This window comes from Agelaius tricolor, unplaced genomic scaffold (assembly GCF_023055355.1).
Source record: "Agelaius tricolor isolate 1412-34295 unplaced genomic scaffold, bAgeTri1.0.p SCAF_1, whole genome shotgun sequence".
In the NCBI taxonomy this organism is placed as follows: Eukaryota; Metazoa; Chordata; class Aves; order Passeriformes; family Icteridae; genus Agelaius; species Agelaius tricolor.
Genome location: NW_027269261.1, coordinates 58,900,120 through 58,921,209, shown reverse-complemented (window position 1 = coordinate 58,921,209; position 21,090 = coordinate 58,900,120). Strand labels below are relative to the sequence as shown.

At 41.3% G+C, this 21,090-nt stretch overlaps 1 protein-coding gene and 1 long non-coding RNA gene across 5 annotated transcripts in view; one reads left to right on the top strand and one right to left on the bottom strand.

Annotated features, from left to right (window-relative positions):
• Positions 1-4,596, top strand: part of EYA4 (EYA transcriptional coactivator and phosphatase 4) — a 143,700-nt gene extending 139,104 nt beyond the window's left edge. For all 3 annotated transcript variants that reach the window (XM_071436273.1, XM_071436281.1, XM_071436291.1), the window contains one exon: positions 583-4,596. In XM_071436273.1, the coding sequence (XP_071292374.1) occupies positions 583-663 (81 nt within the window). In that variant the 3' untranslated portion in view covers positions 664-4,596. The remainder of the gene's footprint in view (positions 1-582) is intronic.
• A 5,359-nt stretch (positions 4,597-9,955) lies between these two features.
• The window catches only part of LOC139594319 (uncharacterized), a 70,919-nt gene continuing 59,784 nt past the window's right edge, over positions 9,956-21,090 (bottom strand). Inside the window, exons 3-4 of one of the 2 annotated variants that reach the window (XR_011680597.1) lie at positions 17,382-19,535; positions 9,956-13,625 (exon numbers count right to left, since the gene is read on the bottom strand). This is a non-coding gene — a long non-coding RNA (uncharacterized lncRNA). Of the gene's footprint in view, positions 19,536-21,090 lie in introns of both variants that reach the window. The other variant, XR_011680596.1, reaches the window with a different exon arrangement.

Here is a 21,090-nt window from a genome sequence, read left to right as displayed (position 1 = left end):
GATGAATTATTGAAGGAGAATAGTGTGTATACCTGCATCTCTCACAGACATTGATGCTTTCTGAAACACAAATTATCTTTTCTTAAACTAGAAATGTGTTATTTTCTTATCCAAAGACATTTCTTTTTCTGCCTGGATGGAGAAAAAATCTAATTCAGCTCTGTTTTGAAGTGTTGAGTGAGAAGCATCTTTTCATGGAAGTGGTATAGTCCTTTAAATGATTGTTCAATATTTTGCAGTCAAATAAGTGGAGCATCAAATGATTTCCTATTAATGCTCCTTTGTACGGGCTTGCGTGCTAACAATAAGCAAGAAGCTCTTACTAAGTAACAGACACTTTCCAAAGAAACTACTAAGAAAGGCCATCATCTAATTATTTTAACTTCAGTTGAGCTACTAAGCTCAGATCTATTTTGGTCTGACTTTTGTCAGTACTTGAACAGCAAAAATCAATCCAGAAACACAGTGGTGTAAGATAGGTGCTGGTAATCTCTAACTGTGCTTGTGTGTCATATCCTTGTGTGCCTCCCTGTGTCACAGTGTTCATCTCTCCTGACCTTTTCCCTCCTCTAACAAACACAGCACAACATGCCTTTCTGGAGGATATCCAGTCATTCGGACCTCTTGGCTCTCCATCAAGCACTGGAACTAGAGTATTTGTAACTGTGTTCTAAAGCTGGTGATCCTTTTATATGTATATATATATATATACACACACATACATATATATATATATATATGTATACATATTTCAAGTACACTGAATTTTTATGTGTGATTCAATGCCTCTGGCTTTACACATATGAATTGTCTTAAGAAGGGAAGAAATATTTGGAATTAAAAATTCCAAATTGAAGAATTCAGATTGCTGAATGGAGTTAAAACATTAGTGCTACGTAAGAAAGCTCTATGGTCTTATATATGCAACGTTTTTAAATGAATTAAAACTGTGGAGGTTGCTGGTACACACCAAGTGAGCCCTGACAGGAGTGAACAAAGGACTCGAACTGGCAAAGCACCAAAACGCATTTTCCAGCCAACAAGGTGGTGTTCAACAACATTCCTCAAAATGGGATATATTCTCAGCACTGAGGTTTGAACCAGACTTTAGCCTACCTAACCCAAAAAATCTGAATTGGAATGCACTCAGACTGTATAATGACAATCCTGTCTAGACGTGTAATTTGTGTAAATTATTGATGAAAATAATTTACTGTGACTTTATTAGCAGCTGATTTTGGAAGTGGATGCAATTTTTCTTTCTTTTTTTTTTGGGGTGGGGGCAGGGGAGGGAAAGGGTTATATAATATTGTCTCTTTTATAAGTTTGGCAAACAGAATGTGCATATGATGTGTTGTGCCTTAAAGAGAAGATTGTGTTTGTGTGTTATAATGTAATTTTGGTTAAAAACTCTGTAGATAAACAAAAAACCTTTGTGATAATTTTTGACATGACCAAATTTGAAATTCAAAGAAATCAAAGAGCAGGGCTGCACCAAAGAATTTAAGTATTTGTTGCAGTAAGAAAAAATAATAAAGAAAAGTTTGTGTTTTTATTTGGATTCTGAATAATTCCACTGATTTTTTGAGAAAAGTTAAGAAAATATTGGGAGGTTGATACTGGGGACCGCTACTTGGAAAGGTAAAAGAAGATATAGGGCTTAACACCTTCAGCATCATTTCTTGATTCTCCAGCAAGAGAACTAAGAGCCATATTCATTAATTACCGAGTCCACTGATAGCCATACAATGAGTGCATCTGCTGTGTATAGCAGAGCAAAGTTCCACCCAGCAGACAAAGTGTTCAGGTGGCATAACTGGAAGGTGAAAATGTGGAGTTAATCCCAGATGGGGAATAAAACACAAGTTCATTAGGAATTAAACATTACTAAAGAAGCTCTTATTTGTCAGATGTGGAAATGATGCTACATTTAGCATATTCAGGATCAACACAAGCTGCTGAAATTGCTGGCTTGATGACATCGGCCATTTCAGGAGAATAATCCACTTTGGTAAAGAAAATAGCACTTTGCTAGCTTTTGCATTCTGTTCCACATTTTTGTGTATTTTGTTTTGGGTCAGCATGATTTTTCTCATCCATTTTTGATTGCTCAACATAATTACACAGGGACAACCCTAAATGGTTTTGTATCAGAAGTTTCAATAGCATGTCAGGCATCTGAGGAGAGGATAAGGAGGTGATTTTCATGAAGAAACATTGAGAAATATATCACCTTAACTTCCATAATTTCTATTGAAAGTTATGGTCTGTACAGCAACAATTACCTTGCAAGTTTTGAACGTGCTGCCATATGGAAAATGAGCAAGATCCATATTGCACACAGTGCCCTAAATGTTCCATGTGCAGCTTGAGCACTCTATAATAATAACAAGTGGCTCATCTCTCGTGGCAGAAGGTGGAAACTACTTTTTCAATTTTTAACACTGTATGTGAAGACACCTGAGGCTGAATGTGCACTGTCTGTATGAAGAGGTATTTGCAAGAGAAGATGTTAAAGGCAAACCCCAGGATGTCTGCACGAGCACAGTAGTCAGCACTGAGGTGAAAATCCTCTGTCTTTGTGCTCTGAATCCATCATATGCCATAGCTACCAGGCAGTAACTTTGTTCATTTAAACTTTGTTGAGGTTTTCAACAAAGTTACTTGGTAGGTGAGAGCCCAGAGCCGCTACAAGTCCAGGGTGAAACTCCTCTGTAAATTCATAAAAATGGATTTCATTGCTGTCTTGGAATTGGATATACAAGTCACCACACAACAAACTAACAATAATTTTTTATCACTGGGCTGTTTAAAGCCATCACATGAGACTCGCCACATATCACTGTAGACTAGGTAGATATTTGGGTAATAGATTTGTGTGTCCAAAACAAAAATAATTATGCATACCTTCTTTATATTTTCAGTACCTGGAAATACATGTCATAAAAATCTGTAGTACAGCTCTTTTAATTTTTCAGGTGGGAAAAAAAGTGTTTCTACTGGAATGCGAAAGAATTTTAACCCCTTCTCAAGTTCCAGCATTACATAAAAATCTCAATGTAAAAGATGTGATGAAACAAAAAATTTGTTTGGTTAACTAGCTTTTTTCTCTTCTCTTTTTTTTTTTTTTTGACATGTCATATTGTTATTTAAATGCATGAAGTAATATTATTTCTCAAGTTATTTGTTCAGCTTTTCAATGTTCTTTTCCTAATCAAATGAAAGAACAAAAAGTAGCCCAGCAACAGACGTTGGTTCTTATTAAAGGTTTGCAGTGCCTTCTTTGGAGTTGTGCTTAGCTTTCTGTGGCAGATATGGCTCAATTAATATACAGACTTCTAGAGAGGAGATGGAGGCAAAAGGAGGGAACTTTTACAGAGCGTGACAAGATTCTGTGTGCCACCATAGCAGGAGTTAATTGTTAAAACAAGTAATCCACACAAACATGTATCCAAAAAAAATTCAAGGATGTAGCTCAAAAGGCTTTGCAATACCAAAACCCTAAAACAAAATTTCAGAGAATTAATACCCTCTTGCTAAGCAAAAATTGCTATTTATCTTTAAATAAAATTGTGTAGTACATGCCTGTCTTGTAGAGAGAAATTAGTCTGATATATTTTCCTGCATGAACAATACAGAGGAGAAAATAACCAAGGCAGAAACAGTCACGCCAGACTGTTCCAGATGGGCCTAAGGAGATTAAACTGAAGGTTGGTCACTTTGACATTGAGTGCATTTTAATTCAGAAGCATATTAATCAGAAACTACCTTCCCTTCAGCCTCTCCTCAACAACAAGATTGAGCACAAGGCCCCATTTGCAAGTTTTTTTGGCAAATGAAACAGAATAAATGCCTCTAGTAGTTCTCAATACAGAACCTGAATGTTCATTAGGCATTTGGGTGGTCAGCTTGCAAAATACAAATATTGTGTGATTACAGTCATGGGATAGTATCTTAGGCATAACTCTGTGCAGTTCAGTAAAAGAGGGCAGAAAAACCTAAAAATTGAGAGTATTTTTAGATGCCTGTGGATATGGTGCACAAAGATATAGGTAGCACCTAGCTCCCAGATCTGTTCCCATCCAAATCCAGTGTGAGCAGCAGTGTTTGCATCTGAAGCAGATGCAGAGTGTGTTCCTGTAGAAGCATTGACAAGGGAGATGAGGCCAAATTAAAGTCCTCTAAACAAGCACTCTTCATCTTGGGGCAGATGAAATCTTACATCCCATCAGAACTGCACAGTTTGTGGAGAATATAGGCTTGACCCACAATAGGAAGACTAGGTTTTAGCAGTGAGGTTGTATCCAGATCCAGGGTTTCAGTTCAAAAGTCATCTCTGCTTTATAGGATTGACACCTGGCATATGCTGTAAATGAATATGGTATTTAGTATCTCTGAAGAGGAGCTGAAGTGACATTAGCCAAAATCCCAGCAACAACAGCATTTTGGAGATTTGAAGCCAAGGGTCTCTGTCATGTATTAGCAGATTATAGTTTATTAGGGCCTACCTAATTTAAGAAAAATGTAAATTAAAATTAAAAGCTTGTAAAATTATGTACATCTTTACTATTTCTCAATAAATACACATGGAAGTGTCATTTTCTGCACTATACAATGTTGTAAGTTGTTTGGTTTGTGGTTGAAAGATGCAGTGTCTCTTACAGGAGCCCAGTGTGAGCTGGGGCTCTGACATCCACACTGCCCTTGTCCCTCATGCCTGGAGAGGCCCTGAGCCCATGTATGGGTCTGGTAGGCACTGGCTCACCTGTGGGTTGTGCCTTGCTCCACATGCAGCCTGAGAGACAATTAGCGGCTCTTGCAGTGTCCTTGAGACAAAACACAGAAAAAAACAATTTGATGATGTAGACACACATTTAAATCCCCATGTCATTCACTCACTAATGTTATGCTGATACCTTTATGGTCATGGGTTGTTCAGGAGACAGACTGGGCTACTGAGGAGCAAGTAGCCTGTCCATTTGAAGATCACCCTCGTGAAACTCTAAATGTTTTTCAGAGCAGTACTTTATTATTTTAGTGAGTTGCTGAATTTCATTTTGAGGCATTCCCTCCACAGTCTGCTAGCAGAGGCCAAAGTGGGATCACAGAATTACCAGCACACTTAGATGTGACATTATGATCTTGGGACCTGTGTGGCAAGTGGCAGAACCTTCGTAGCCACAGTGATTCAGCCACAAGAAGCAGCTTGTAAGTAGCAGACTTCTTTGCAAGAGGTTAGATTAAAGCATGTCTCTTACAAACACAGCTGTTCTGTCTGTACATCTGCTGCCTTCTCAGTTTTAGGAACAAATGAGAAAATCTGTCAAAAATCAAGTGGACAAAATACAAAGAAATCTCATCTACTGAGCAGACAAACCCATAGTAAACAGTTTTACAGTGTGTCTCCCAAATGGGTTTGCATGTGACTCCAGAGAAGAACCATTCATTCAGTAACATTTGAGAAGAGTGAGATAAAAGGTAGTCAGAAATTGGGTGATAGCACAACATTACCTTCATTTCTCATTGCTGAGAAACTCAGTGCTCCACATGGCTATCATCGTGCCCTGCACATGATGTTCACAGTGATGAACTAAAGCAAAAATATCATACTGAGAACATTTATGGGTGGACTTTTCCTCATTTGGGTGCAAAAATGATTCTTCGGCATCATCCATTACCTATAAAACTCCCCCAGAAAAATGCACTTTAGGGTTGACTTGTTTGATTAATTTTCTTTTGTTTTTTTCAAACAAAAAATTTATTCTGAAACATTTTGGAAATGTTTGTAAGTTTTGGAGAACTTTTTTTGATTTTCCAAAAGCCTAGGGAGTAGAAGGAATTCTGAGAAAATCAAAACATCACGAGTTTGTTTTTCTATGTTAGTTTCTCTACAAATTTCAAGGTCTAATTTTCAAAGGACTGAATATCTAACTTGAAATAACTAATAAAAAAATGAAGAATTTGTTTTTCTGGTTGGGAAGTAATGATAGAAAAGAAGAAAACACCAGAAAGTTTCAGAAATCAATTTTTTAAGTGGACAAGCAAAGAAACTCCTTTGGTACACAAAAGAAGTGTTTCTCAAATTTTGTGGATAATTTAGAGATCAGACGTCTATCTAAGCATTTTAAAAATTTACATATTAGAAATTAGGCTATTAGAAATTCACATAATTCAGTGAACATGAAGCATGAGAGCAGAGGGGTATGAAGGACAGAATTTATAGGAATTATATGAAAGAGTCAGGCTAGAATGGAGCTTTATTAGAATCCATTTTTCTGCCTTGCTCACAGTGTCTGGGAGAATGGAGTGCAGCAGAGAGGCAAATGGAAAGTCATTCATGTTTCCTACACTACTATACTACTGTGCCCTTCACCAGGAAGCACACACTTTTTCTACGTAAAAAAAAAACCAAAAACAACTGTAGCTATTTGGAAAATATTAGAAATTGTTGACTCATTGAAACCAAAATGTGTTTTGGGAGTGCACACACCAATGCCAATGAATGGAACATTTCTAGTCCTATTTATAGAAAGGGTGAATCAAGGGCCCACCACATCAGCCAGAAAAACATCTGAGCCATTGCAGGAGTCTGGTGCCTGTAGCTCTCTGCTGACATATCAAGCCCCTGTTCTGTGCTTTCAACTTATCTGAATTAGGGTCTTGGTTTTTAGCTTTTTTTAACTCAAAACAGTTCCAATTTGGTCCAATCATGAAGAGTAATGTTTCTAAAATTGGCGGGGGGGGGGGGGTGGGGGGGTGGGGAAGAGGAAATATAAGAGAAAAAAAGAAAAAAAAGAATAAGCAGAAGGAGATCATGTGTAGTATTGTGAGCCTCCTGGATAATGGAGCAAACTCAATATCTTTCTCATGTGCAAAGTTTTTAGTTTGGTTTGGTTTTATGGTACAAGCCACGACTGGAGCATGTGTTATAGCTCTGCAGCTCATGCATACCAGAAACCCTTAATGAGAGCTGTGCCTCATGATCACTCATGTTTAAAAGCAAAACAAAACAGGGAGGAAAAAAAATGGGAGAGGGAGAAAAGTGGAGCCAAGTGTGGAGGGCTGTTCCAGTCAAACAGCATATACACACTGATTGATGAAATGTAGTCCAAGTCTCAATAATCACCACAGACCACTGACGCATGGCAGCTGATGGAAGTAGGGTAATTAGCAAAGCCCAGCCTCTCCAGTTACTCACTGGGAGCTAAAATGAATTTATTGCAAGCTCTGGATAGTATTGGTGAGGAACATGGTAATTAATGTTCAACATGGAACTGCCTGGTGGCCAAAAGAGATGCAGTGTAGCCACCTGACCCCCATAACCAGTTGAAAGGGAAACAGCCAGTTCTGCACAGGGCCCTTCTCAAGAGAGGCAGTCACTCCACTCACCTGGCCCCTCACCCTGCCCACCACAACCTTGCCTGCCACAGTTCCACTGGGGAGAGGCAATGACCCCAGAGGCAGCATCACGTCTGGGCGTAGCCCCTAGGGAGCAAGGGGTGCAGCTCCCAGAGCTTTGCTGATTCTGAGTTGCTTCTATATCCTCCTTAAACCAAGTTGGTTCTTGGTGGAGCAGGTATCCTAGCTGGGAGGAATCTATTCACAGAGGAAAAGAATTTGGGGCCTCAAGAGGTCAAGAACAGCTAATCTGGGGCCTCAAGAGATCAAGAACTGCTCACCCCAAAAGGTATCTAAGCACTTGCCAGTGTTTTTATTTTTCCTCTTCACCTAAATGCTTACAAATGAGTTTTCTTCTCTGGTGCAACTGCAGTTCCTCAAAGGAAGTTTACTTATAATTGAAAGGCTGACTCAACCTTCACTCTAATAACCAGGAAAACACAACAGTAAAATGAAACAATAAATCATTGCTCTGACAGTAATGAGGCACTTGCTTAGACATTCATCTGTCCTTTTACAGGGCAGTAATTTTATGGTTGAAAAGCCTTGGGTTAAACTTAGTGTCTGCAAAGAAATTGCCAAGCCCTGGCCAAAATCGCCTCATTTAGCAGATGGTAACATTGTACATAATTAACGTATTAATTTTCATTCTTAAAAACTAGTAAATGCAGCATATTTGAACTTCCTCCTGAAAGCTAAATTTATTATCTACAAAACACTGAGACTGTGCCAACTGTTTAAAGGAGATTATGTCCTGTCTTCCCCCTGTTTTCTAACAATTTTCCACTAATACCAGCTGGGTGGCTCTTGTCTATAATAAACTTCAGTGCAGACAACAGCTTTCTCCTGTCCTTTTTGTTGTTTCATAATGTTTTCATGATAAACATTTCTTTCCTTCACCTCCATCTAAAAAGTGGAGAGGCTCCCACTTGTTTGCTGAAAATTACTTTAAATTCATCAGCTCTCCCAGACCTAATAAAGTGACGTGTTTACAATGCTAAAGGAAATCAGGTGTTTTAGTGTTAAAGGAAAAAAAACCATATTTATGTGGTGTTACAATAATACTGTTTGCCTGGCCTTTCTCAGCCTATTCATCACCCAGCAATCTCCTCACAAAACGCTGTGGAGTCTGTGTGCTTCAGTGCCATGCACGAGTAAGTGCAAATTCACCATAAATCACATATTGCACAGCCTCCCCCTTGGCTGCTGGCAACTGCTGCACAGTGGGGCACATGTAGGGAAAGAGTCATTCCCTGGGCATGTGGCAGTGAGGATGGAGCAAAGGGAACCCAATGGCAGGTGGATAATGCTGCTGCATCCCCCCTCTGCTTCTCAGGTAAATCCCATTCATGCCACTTGTCCCACTACACCCCACCAGGAGCTGCAATGTTCTACCACTGAGCAAGCCCAGGTGAGAGCTTTGGGGGAGACAGGCACAATTTCCATCTTCCCTATTGAGTGGAAAGATGCTGTTACTTTTGTTCTAACACGCAGGTAGCTGAGGCACTAAGTGATCTTTCTTGACACATCATGGCAGGATATGAATCATACACCTGAAATGAATGTCAACTCTTTGCCCTTATCTGTTGATAAATCCTGTATCTATTATTCTCTGGCCAGGGCCCCATGAGACTTCATTAATCCTTGTTGAAATTTTCCATTCTGCTCCATGTGCAGAGATTGGTGTAAGTCTATAATGAAAGGGTTCTGGATTTTAGGAGGAAATAACACTCCTTACATATGAGCAGAAGGAGATACTGAATTTCTAACTAGTATTTCAAACACTTCCATAGAGGAAGGTAGAACATATAAATCTTTAATTGGCAGCTTTCTTTTGTCCCCAACCCTGTTGAACAACAATCAGACTCCACTGTGTGGTTTTATGCTAGAAAATATCTGGAGAACATGTGGTTCCTTACTTTCTTCAGCTGGCTGTCTTCACTGATTTTCAATCTTCCCTGTAATTCCAGTGGTAGTTGTGAGTTTAAATATCTTTTCTTGCACCTGTAGATATCAGAGCCAGCAGGTCCTTCATTCAAGTATGCAAATCTACAGACACTCGGCACTCAAATTGACTGCTGGGATTAGTAAAGAAATCTTGTCTCTGCTAAGAAGACTCTGTGGTAGTGATCTCTGCAGTGATGCAATAGCAGTGACCTCTGTGGTGATACACTAACACCACAGAACAAAACATGTGGCTATAGAAAGCAGCCACTGGGCTCTGGGACAACAGTTCCTTTTAAACGGTTTTAATAAGATGAGGTGCATAAAGAAGTGGATGACATTGTTTTGGCATATTTCTGAATTAAAAGAGGGTGAGCCTCTTTATCTCTGGTAACCATGGATTTCAATATTGGGATGCATTACAAGAAAAATATTGCCATGATAAATCATCACATTATACTCCCAGCCTTGTAACTGGAAGTCTTTCTTGACTCTCACAGCAGTAAACTGACAATCTGTCTCCATGATGTTCTGTCACCCGGAGGGGTGGTGTTTTCAGAGTTTTTATCATTGTGGATTTCAGGATAGCATAAGGAATAGAAGAAGCCAGAACTCTTGTCACACTGTTGGATTTATTAGAACATTAAAATACAAAACAAACGTGTTGATATTTGCTTTGTTGGGAAAATCAAATTGAATAACACAGCAGACTCTCTAATGTAATCCTGGCTGATAAGTTTCTTTCCTGTTTCTCCAGCTTTGTACTTAATCCAGAGTTCCTCAGTGCTTTTCAGCATGTAGATTACTCCCCAATGCAGAGCTTTTCTCATGGTCCAGCTCACAATTCCATGGCTGATCAGCTACTTCCCCTTTCACAGCAGCTTAGTGCTATGTAACACTAATGCCTGGTTTGGAAAACCCACATACTGTCATTTATGTTTGGCTTCTTTCTTCAGTGTAATAAGGCTGACCAAAGGAAAGACGACTGCCTTATTTTCTACAGATGTAAGCAGATGCTTGGAGCACAAATAGGAGTTCCAAAGCTGTAGCTGTGGGAAAGGTTGCTCTCCACTTGCCTGCTTGCAATCATTTCTTCAGATAAACCTATCTCCCCTGCAATTGTCCATATCAGATCTGATTAGACCAACCATCCAGGAGATCTAGACTGTCTACTTATATCAAGCAGCATGTCAGAAAAGGGTAATTATACTTGGCAATGGCAGTGCATTTTTCCTAGTCCCTTCTTCCTACTCCCACCTTTCATGTGATTAATTTTCTTGAATATTCTGTAGTGCATAGCTGTGCATTCAGCAAAGATGCCTAGGATAGATGAAACCCTTTCTCAGCATTTGCTGATGGAGTATCTCTGTTTATACAGTATTTTTAGAATTTATTTTTAGACTAGTTCTTAATGCACTTGCTATTCTGCTTTGTAACTATTGTGCATTAAAAATTATCTTAATTATAATCAAACATTTGCATTGTTTCAGGATTATTGTTTTAAAACCAATGTTAAACGTTTCATTCTACTGATGAGTGTGCTAGCTGCTTCCAGTCAACACAGAACACTGAGCCCAGGTATTTAGACAGATTTTCAGCTGTTTTATGATGGCCCTTGCAGTCTGAGATTGAGGGATGCCAAAGAATAATCTTTTCATAATGATTCACCAAGTTTAGTGGTCAAGAGATATGCTGGTTTTGGTTGAGGTAATTTTTTTCTCAGTGGCAGGTATCGGGCTGTGTTTTGGATTTGTGCTGAACACAGGGTTGATAATACAGAGATGGTTTTGCTATTGCTGAGCAGGGCTCACACAGAGCCAAGGCCTTTTCTTTCTCCTTTTGTACTGCCAAACTGGCAAGGGGGCTGGGGATATATGGGAAATTGGGAGTAGACACAGCCAGAACAGGGGCCCCAAACTGACCACAGGGATATTCCAGATGATATCACATCATGCTCAGTATATAATATTAGGAGAAGAAGGAGGAAGGAGGGGCATTTGGAGTGATGGAGTTTGTCTTCCCAAGTAACCATTGCAAGTGATGGAACGTTGCTCTCCTGGAGATGGCTGAACACCTGCCTGCCCACGGGATGCAGGGAATTGATGCCTTGTTTTGCTTTGCTTGTGAGCATGGCTTTTGCTTATCCTATTAGCCAGTCTTTATCTGAACCCATGAGTTCTCCAGCTTTGGAGATTCTCTCCCCAGTCCAGCTGGTGGGGAGTGAGTGTGTGGCTGCATGGGGCTTGGCAAGGGAGTAAAGAGCCATTTAGTCTCAGGATTAGTACACCTTTAGGACTACTCAGACATCACCCTAGAATGTGGCAATAATGTTTTGGAAGCCATTTGGAAAGAATATTGTGCTGCTTGACCCATTAACTGAGAGGTAGCAAGTGTCTGAGAGTTACTTGAGAAAACCTCCTGGAATTGCTATCTCTAAAGCTGCTGGTCGTCCAATAAATTGAGATTACTCGTGTGTAACATTACCCAAGTGTCAACTCTACAGCATGCTGTCTGCAGTGAAAGTTTCTCAAAGTTGTGTAAGCAGTCTTGTGATTTGTTTGAGAGATGAGGGAAGATGTGCACAGTAACATTTGGCCTCAGCTGCAGGACGATGACTTCAGTGAAGGCAGACAATCCAGTAAGTGCATTTGTTGATACAGTATGCCTCTCGGCCAGGCAAATGCTTCCACTGTAAGCCAAATATATGTCTCAGACAAATTGCATAATTTATCAACAAACCAGACCAGACCTATTGTTTCCTACAGAAGAGAGCCTTCAGAGATGGCAGGAGTGTGCTCCAAAGAGTTTGCAGTGCAGTGTGTGTGGCTTTTCCAGCTCTCCCAGCGTTAGAACAGGCAGAGATAGATGGACAGATTGGGATCTCTGCAACTTTACCACCAATGAGTTGGCCATAGAGACAATGCCAGGAGACATTCCATAAGCTCCCTGGAGCCAGGACCGGATTTTCAAAGAAGCCAAGATTAAAACACAGTATTTTCCATGAATGAGTTTCCTTTCTACTGAGGTCATAGCATACTGAGAGCGAGTAATTCAGCTATCTGCAAAATGTTCCTGCCCTCTCCCTGGCTTAACAAAAAGAGCCAGCGTTCCCATGCTCTTCCTGCAGAGAGACTTTGTGCAAGACAGATTGTCAGCAACTTTAAGAAGCTGTGACCCTGTCTGCTTTTATGCACCTGTTTGGGGTCACACATTTTTTCTGTATTGATTCATTCTAGAAGAAACATGTGAAATGGAGCTGGTAGGACAATTTCATAGGTATCTGGAATTCTCAAATTCCTTGGACCTCAGCCATTTAAATAGGCTTGTTCATAGCATTATTCACAGCAGTTGAAGGTCTCCAAAGGACTTTGCCAGTGCTAGTGCATCTTTCAGCAATCTTCAGTTCAATTGATCAAGAGCATCTGTTGGGCTGAAGAGAGATGGGAGGCCAGATATACTGAGATGTTTCCTGAAAAATAGGATAGTACTGAATGCCTCCTTCTCCAAAGGTTTGTAGCTATAGTGACTTCTTGAAGTCTTACTGCTCATCATTTTGGTAAAATTGGTGGAAAGAACAGCAAACCAATGTCAGCTGCAGTGTTTCAATAGCAACACTTCTGGGGTTACTTTACAAAATTCACAGTTGTTCCCATGTTTTTCCACTTTCCATTTTATTCTGGAAGCTGACTGAAAATTATTGGTAGTAGTAGCTACTTAGGTGTTCTGAAACAGTGAATAAAATTTGTACTCGTAGGATATAGCAAATTTCTGTGACACTGTCTTGACAGAAGACATCCATAAAAGTTTTGGATAAATGTTTTATAAGTCCCTAGATCCTCTGGCCTCACCACTGTGCAGTCTCTGACACAAACACATTGACACAAATGGAAAACATATTAAAACTTTTTGTTATGGAAGGAGAATTGATCTTATTATCATGATGCTCCAGCACAGAATTTTGTGAAATGCTGTGTCAGCAGACATCAAACAAATAATAGTGAAAGCACAGACTAATGCGTCCACTCACTTTCTGGGCAGAATAATAGCCTCAGATAGGAACATTATTGGTATCAGTCAGAAAAATGCCATTTCTGTTTCTCAAAGGTGATGTGGACTCTCTGTGGAATCACAGAATATTCTGAGTTGGGAGGGACCCAGAAGGATTACTGAGTCAAGCTCTTCAGTTAATGGCCCAGACAAGGATCAAACCTACAACCTTGGTGTTATCAGCACCGTGCTCTGACCAACTGAGAGTCCAGAGATATTTCAGAGGAGTAAAGGACCTGATAAAAGAAGACAAATCCAGAGATTAATTTCTTGCCTTTGAAACATATTTCAGGAAGGAAGGAAGGAAAAATCTTTTCAAAAACCTGTTGTTCTTATCATTCTTCAAGAAAAGATAAAATAGAGTATCCCAGGGGCCCACTCACTTTCACCCTGTGAGTCCCTACTTTTTACCCTTGAGGATGTGCAGGGGAGGAGATGTGACATGGGACCAGCTAATGGAGGAGAGGAGTTTGGGAAATGCTTCTTATTGCCAAATTGAATCAGGTGCACAAAGAGCTATGGGGATGAAACAGGGATGGGAAAAGCACAGAGTGGGGCTGGGCTATGGGTTGGTACAGATCGGGGCTATGGGTTGGTACAGATCAGGGCTTCACATCCATATAGTCATTTTTTTTTGTAGCAGTCCTTGAGGTATGAGCTGAGTACTAGGAATATTAGTATCTGAACTTCTGTGATGCTGAAAGCAGTTGTCTTCTCCAGCCATGGGCTAGTGTTGAGATGGGCAATGTCAGCCTCCCTTATCTGCTTCACACTGAACCCCCCCCAAGAAAAACATGAGTTATTTCTCCTGTCACTCTGCCCCTGGTAGTAGAGATGAACCATCATGGGTGGCAGGTGAACAGCGATGTGGTTGTTCTTGCCTAGAATAGTGAAGCCTATGAATGCTTGTAGTCTATTTCCCCTATTTTTTTTTTTTTTCATATGGGTTGATCCCAAGCAGATACTGCTGCTTTGAGGCAGATTTCATTCCTCTGTGTCACTAGCACAGAGTAATTTCAGCCTGCTTTGTGGCCTGTGCAGGTGCCCGATCCCGAAGTGTGAGGAGCAGGGAGTGGCACGGGGTGGGCAGGCAGTCTGACGCTGGAGAAGCGGGAGAGATGCTCCATTGCCCGGCAAAGCACAGGCGGATCGCCACGATGCCACAGGCTAGTCCCACTGCTGCTCCCCAGCCTCCAGACACCGAGTTTCTCCTTCAGCGCCACCTTTCCAAGAAGGGGTTGTGCAAACGCGGAGCTGAGGGTGTTCCGGGGCAGAACCAGACGATCTCTCGCCGTGGTTGGGTTCGTGCTGCCGCAGCCGTGCGAGCTCCGGCTGCTGTCGGCGGGGAGACACTGCCATCTCCCGGGGCTCGGCTGATGGAGCGCTCCGATCCCGCCTCCCGGGGGATGCTGCGGGGAAAGCAGCGCGGGATGAGCTGCCTGGGGCCCCGGGGCTGGCTCATGCTCTGGTTTCAGGGCGGGTTCGGAGAGCCGTCCGCAGGCGGCAGCAGGAGTCCCACTCCGGGCCGCGGGTAGGAGCGGTGCTGGAGCGAGGGAAGGCAGACGGAGGTGGCACAGCGGGGTAAGCCCGAATGCAGCGGGAGCCTGGGAGGCACGGAGAAGTGCCTGGAGCTGGAAACTGAGCGGTTTGTCACAGGCCATTCCTGGCACCATCATTAACAGCAGGGTAGGCAGGAATCAGTAAATTGCGTGTGCCCTGCCCACCTTCCCACTGCACCTGTTCCACCTTCCCGAAGGAGAATGCATTTAAAGGAAGCAACAACTTAATTTTGCACTCCAAAAAGATTCTAATATGTGCCGGAAATCAGCAGAAATTCATGCACCTTTAGGTTCAGCTATTATAAATAGCATTCCCACTGAAGCGAGCCGAGCTTGGGAGACAGAGCTGGGGAAGGAAAGGAACGCGTTCAGCCGCTGTGCCTGTCGCTGCTCCAGCGCACGGGACCGTCTGCGGGACGCCGCTGGAAATGCGGTCCCGTGCTAAACTAAGGGCCAGCAATTCCCAGCAAAAGCACCAGGGGTCATTCCACTCTTTAGCTTCACCTTACAGCCACCATACAAGCACTAGCAAACACCTCTCTCCTTGTCCTCTTCCTCCCGACTGCCTGCGATAAACCTGAACTGCAAATAAGGTTGTGTTTAGACAGGAAAGTGGTGGGAATATTGTCTGAGTAAAGACAGGAGGATCTATCCCGGTGGAAAGGCTTTGCAATGGTTTACAGTATTTGCCTGTAATTGTACACATTCCTTGAACAAATCACATCCACTCATTTATTATCGTGCTAAACAACGCAGTAGGTCCAGTACACAGGTGTGTCACTCACCCTGCTTCGGGCCAGAGACATCTGCAGTGGAATGTGATTTTTCCACACAGAGTTATGTTAATGCAACATCAGAGGTGACCAGTTTGGGGAGATGAGGAGAGAAGGAAATACAGGAGGAAAAATAATCTGAACAAAATGTTCACCCAAACATGGAATAAAATTACCAAGAACAGGTGTTTGCTTTCTTCCCTGACATTAAAAAAAAAATGAAATTAATAATTACTTTTTAAAATTTAATTATTTCTCTAGCTGGTGATAGTTTGATCTGAAAGGCCTGATAATCAATGGGAACTTTACCTGGGCTTTAGATTGTCTCACGTGTCAGCTGGATTTTTTTGTCATGGCAGTAGTAATGAGGACTAAATTGTTTAAGGCTAGAATGCCTAGGGCTTTGCTTCTAGTTAAAGCAGGTTGCATATGTGAAAAATGTGTACCTCCTGTCAACTACTGTGAGTGTTTTCCATGTTAAATGCAAGGTGCTTGAGGCCCACAGTCCCACAGGAATAGAGGTGCAGGTTTGGGGGAAGGTAAAAGCTACACACACACACAAACATGTTTTGTGCCACTTTTCTATGGCTCAGTATTTCATCTCATACATGAGCAATGTAGTACACAGGATTGATGTGCTTCGGGCAAAGAACTGAGTGCTAACCCAGTCATACCCACCAGAAAGTTAACCCCTTCCTTCCTGACCTTCCTCTGCACTCCACCTACCCACTTCAAGAAAAGGTAGGTCACTCTTCTCATATATGTTTTTTCCCCCAAGAAGAATCCTCAGTTCATACCAATGTATATCAACATATGAGTTTTGCTGTTCTCACAGTCTTAACGCTTATTTGCTGTAACAGGCTTTGGTACCTCACTCCATGTCTGTCCAGCACTTACCCAGATAATATAGCCTAAAGTCCTTAATGGATACCTAAGATTACACCATGTCGGCACTCACTCCTTGGCTTGTCTGAAAGTTTTTCATCATCTTGGCCAAGAGTTTCCATTCTTTTTAGTCTCCAGAAACATCAGGCAACCCCTATGCAATTTATTGCAGTTTATAGTTTCTCTATATGAACGTCACTTCCAAAATATTCATTAGAAGAAGTAGTCATTTACAATAAATGTTACATTTTTACAAGAAAATACAGCAATTCTTTATTAAGCATCTGGATTTTTTCACCACCACTTCATAATGAGGATGAGCCTGAACTGGAACACCTGATCTAAACCCTCTTTTGACTTTTGGAGAATGTCAGATCCAAGTTTTTAAGGCTGGGATTGTCTTCATTTTGAGTCTTCCACAGCTCTGAGCACATAGTTGGCACTTAACAAATAAACAATAGTAATCCAGAGCTGGACCAGAAATTAATGGCTAGACTGTATCTGTACTTTATATAAAAATGTATATGTCTTCCACATTACCCATGCTACGTCAAATGCAATGCCTTCCTTCTGTTGTAACCATACATGATTGCAATTAGAAAATATAAATTCAAACCCACAGATCATGAGGCAACTGGGGGAAAACAGCATCCTTCATGTGGCATGAAGGACAGTCCAGAGGTGTGATTTGGAGTGATGAAATGGCTTTTAGACAGTGACATTGTCACAGAGAAACAATAACTTGAACTGTGGTAGCACCGGCTACAAAGCTCACCTGGGCAGAGGCTCAGTCTCTGACCTTGCAACCACACCTGCCTGGAAAGGAACAAACTGTAAATGACAGCACAAGGGAAATATGAATTAGTGACTGTGTCTTATCATGGAAATTAATCTGTGTCTGATTCATTCCAGCTCTCCAGGAGGACAGAGAAGGTGGCTTACTCAGGCTGGATTTACATGGATACAGCTTCATATCAGCACTCTCAAGAGAATGAGTAACAGTCTCACAGAGCTTCCCCTTGCAAAGTATTGCCTGCCAAAACGTTCCTACTAACATCACTGCTGTTTTACATGACCTGGGGTTTAGGCCACTGGAAGTGTCCAGAATTGTAAACTAAAAAAAAAAAAAAAGAATGATTGAAAAGCATCTCACGTTGTCCTCCCTCAGGGAAGAGAAGTGCAGGGAACTTCTTGAACAGGGAAATACAGTAGGACAGCAGCATTAGTTGCAATCTGTATTGCTTTGGTCAGAAGCCTATGCTACATTTTCCTTAGCATCTGCTTTTGGGTGTTTGGTCTTCTCTGTGCTTCACAGTGGAAATGAAGAAACTGTGAAAACTTCTGGCAGCTTGCATAGAACAGAAGGAGAGAACATACATGGAAAAGTGCTCCAACAGGGATGGAGTAATGGCAACTGATATGCAAGGGGAAGTCATAGGAAACAATGCAATCTAACTTGTTCCAGCTGCCTGAGCAATCACAGGGACAGTGCCAGATGTAATATAGCTCTGGTTAGCATGAGCTGAGATCTGGGATAGCCTCCAAAAGCAAGGACAGGGAGAAGAGAAGCAGCAGCTTGTTTGTGAACAAAAGACTAAACTATTTGGTTGCTAAAATATACGCAAAGGAGGTATCCCTTCCCATAGCTCCATGTGCAAATCACATTTAATCTGGGAAAAAGACAAAGAAAATAAATCCCATTTGTGGTTGTGCTGAATTCATTTGATAAACATTGGAGACCATGCTAAATGGAGAGGAGAGCTTGGAGAGTGTTATTTTTGTTGGGCAGCAATTGAGTCTGATGTTTTTAACAAACTACTGCTACTCTGTTTGAGAAACTGCGTTTTTAAAATGTGAATCAACTGGGACAATTCACAACAAGAGAATGATTGTGAGACCCCCTCCATTAAGTGTATGGTCCATGGATGGTCAGTCCCTTCCATGGTTATGCTGTGGGATGTTGAGCTTGAATTACCTTGGGACTACTTACCTAAGATGCAAATTACCCAGGAGTGTGGTAATCGAGCCTGTGTGACAGGAAAGAGAACAAATCATCTTATTCTGAACTTCCCTCTACTGGTATTTATTCTAAATCTATCTGAAATCACTTTATACCATGTGCAATCGTGTCTATGACTGTTGAGTTTACCTTTCTCCCTGAGCCATTCAGATGATGAAGGAAACCTAGGGGTACTATGTAGGTCAGATTGCCTTGTCCATCCCATTGCCTGCTTGCAGCTGTTCCCAATCTGCAAGAGCATGGGCAGAACAGCATCAGTCCTCTCAAAGACAGCACCAAGCCTGCAGGATTGCTACCCTGTGCAAATGCAATCACAGTTTGTGATTCACTGCTTTGCTCCAGCGCAAGAGCTATGCAAGAAAATGGGCAAGACAGGCAGCAATTTGAATGTCTCTGCAGAAATGTTTTGCAAAAGAGGGCTGCTGTAAGTAGGGATCCTTCTGACTTGGTTTCCAGAACACATTAAGAAATACCTTCCATTCTTTTTCCATTTTTTCCGTTTTTAACTTGCTTGTGTTTTCCCCATGAAGGTCCAGCTGTTCAATTTGCTCAGAGTATCAAGTCTATCTGCATGAAATGGTTTGAAGGAAAGAATTCTGGTTTGACTAGACTAAATTTCAAAACATCTAGAAAATAATTACCGTAATTTGTTTATATTAAATTGAAAAAGAAGCAGGAGATAAACAGCTTTATAATCCCTGTTTTACAGAAAGAATGGAAGACCTGGGGAACTCAGATGATTTTCTTACTTCAGGATTGGATTTTCTTCATCCAGGTCCATTCTTCCTCTGACACAGAAGTCACAGCTCTGAGGAGGACAGCGTACACTGCACTAGCATAGGCCTGCCACTCATCACCATTCTCAGCTAGGAAAATGAAGCAGGACCAGATCACTCAGTTGTGCAACCACTGAAAAAAAAAATTTGAAAAGCAGAGTTAATTCTTCAATGTAGCAGCAGTGTGGGCTTCCACAGAAAAATCTCTACTCTATTTGCAATTTCTGAGCACTGCTTCAGTCATCCTTCCTGCAAACATGATCAATTAACATATACTTGTTAATATTTGTAGATGTTGCCACATAATGTAGATATGGCTGCTCCTTGCCCTGCAGACACAGACACAGTCTATTTGAGGGATAAAACTGCTGCTTTCCTACAATCAAAATGCCATCAGTCTTACCAGTATCAGATCTGTGTAGAGTTCTAGCCACAGAAGCACTTTACATTTATCACCTGGCACCTCTGTGCCCTTTCTCCCAGGGACACCATTTCCGCAGAAATATTAATAAATGACAAATTGCATTTGTGTAATCCTGTGAAATGTTTTGACTACTAAAGTTATTCTATAGCAGTTCATTACAGGACACAAAGTATTTAAGTTTACATTTTATAAAAAGATCAGGAATGCTCTGGCTGATAGCTTTTTTTCTATTGTGCATCTGTTTCCTATTTTTTAACAGTTTACAGCAGTGGTTGGCTAATTCTGTACTAATAGTTGATCTTAACTGGATCAAAACATTGTAATTTCTTAACAAAGGTTAGAGAGTGTTCTTTTAACACAGCTTCCTATGGCTGCAACCAGCAATGCCTGTGCATCAACATCTGGCTACAAAATATTAAAAATGATAAACACTTCCAGATATAATCCATCTGGTCTCACAAAATTCTACATCTGCATAATTTTGCTTTCTTTTTAAAAACCAAACACAGATTTAGTTTGTCCCTGTTACATTACTGAAGAATCCTCCTCCTTCTGAGTGTAGGGCAAAGCCCATGGTCTAGTTTTGTTGGAAGCACACATCTGTATCTGGCTGACTGTTGTGTCTAACATTGGCTGTGTTAGTAAGCGACAAGCAGAGATTCTTTGTTTGATTGGCATACGGCATCTGAGTGAATCAGAAGGAAGGCTGCAATGAAGAAGTCCTCACAAACTGAAGGAGCAGTGAAATTTGCAGTGCTGGCTGAGATCAGGCTTTTGGAAGCTGTTTGCTTGCTGCCCATCTGCATCGTGTCAGTCCCCTCGAAGACAGCACCAAGCCTGCAGGATTTTGCTGCCCCGTGCAAATGCAGATGCAGTTTGTGATTCACTGCTTTGCTCCAATGTCTCAGACTTTCCTGAGCAGCATATTCCTTGGCTCCAACACCTTGCAGACAGGTCTGCAGCACTGCAAGGGTCAGAGCATTGGAAAGGGGACCACCCCTCTCGCTTTTGGCTAGAGATGCTTCCTGTGGGATGGCTGCTGCCGCTGTGACTAAACAATACCGGACTACTTCCTCTGGCTTCTCTCCCCTTCCTTTTCATTTTACATGCCAACTCAAGGATCTCTTGTCCCTGACTGTTTTACCCAGATGGAAAGGTTATTTGTATTTCATATGCACAAAGAAATAACAAGTCTTTCTTGCACAAATAACTGTGTGCAAAGTACAAAACGTAATTGGTTTCTTGCGTTTTTAATTAATGATTC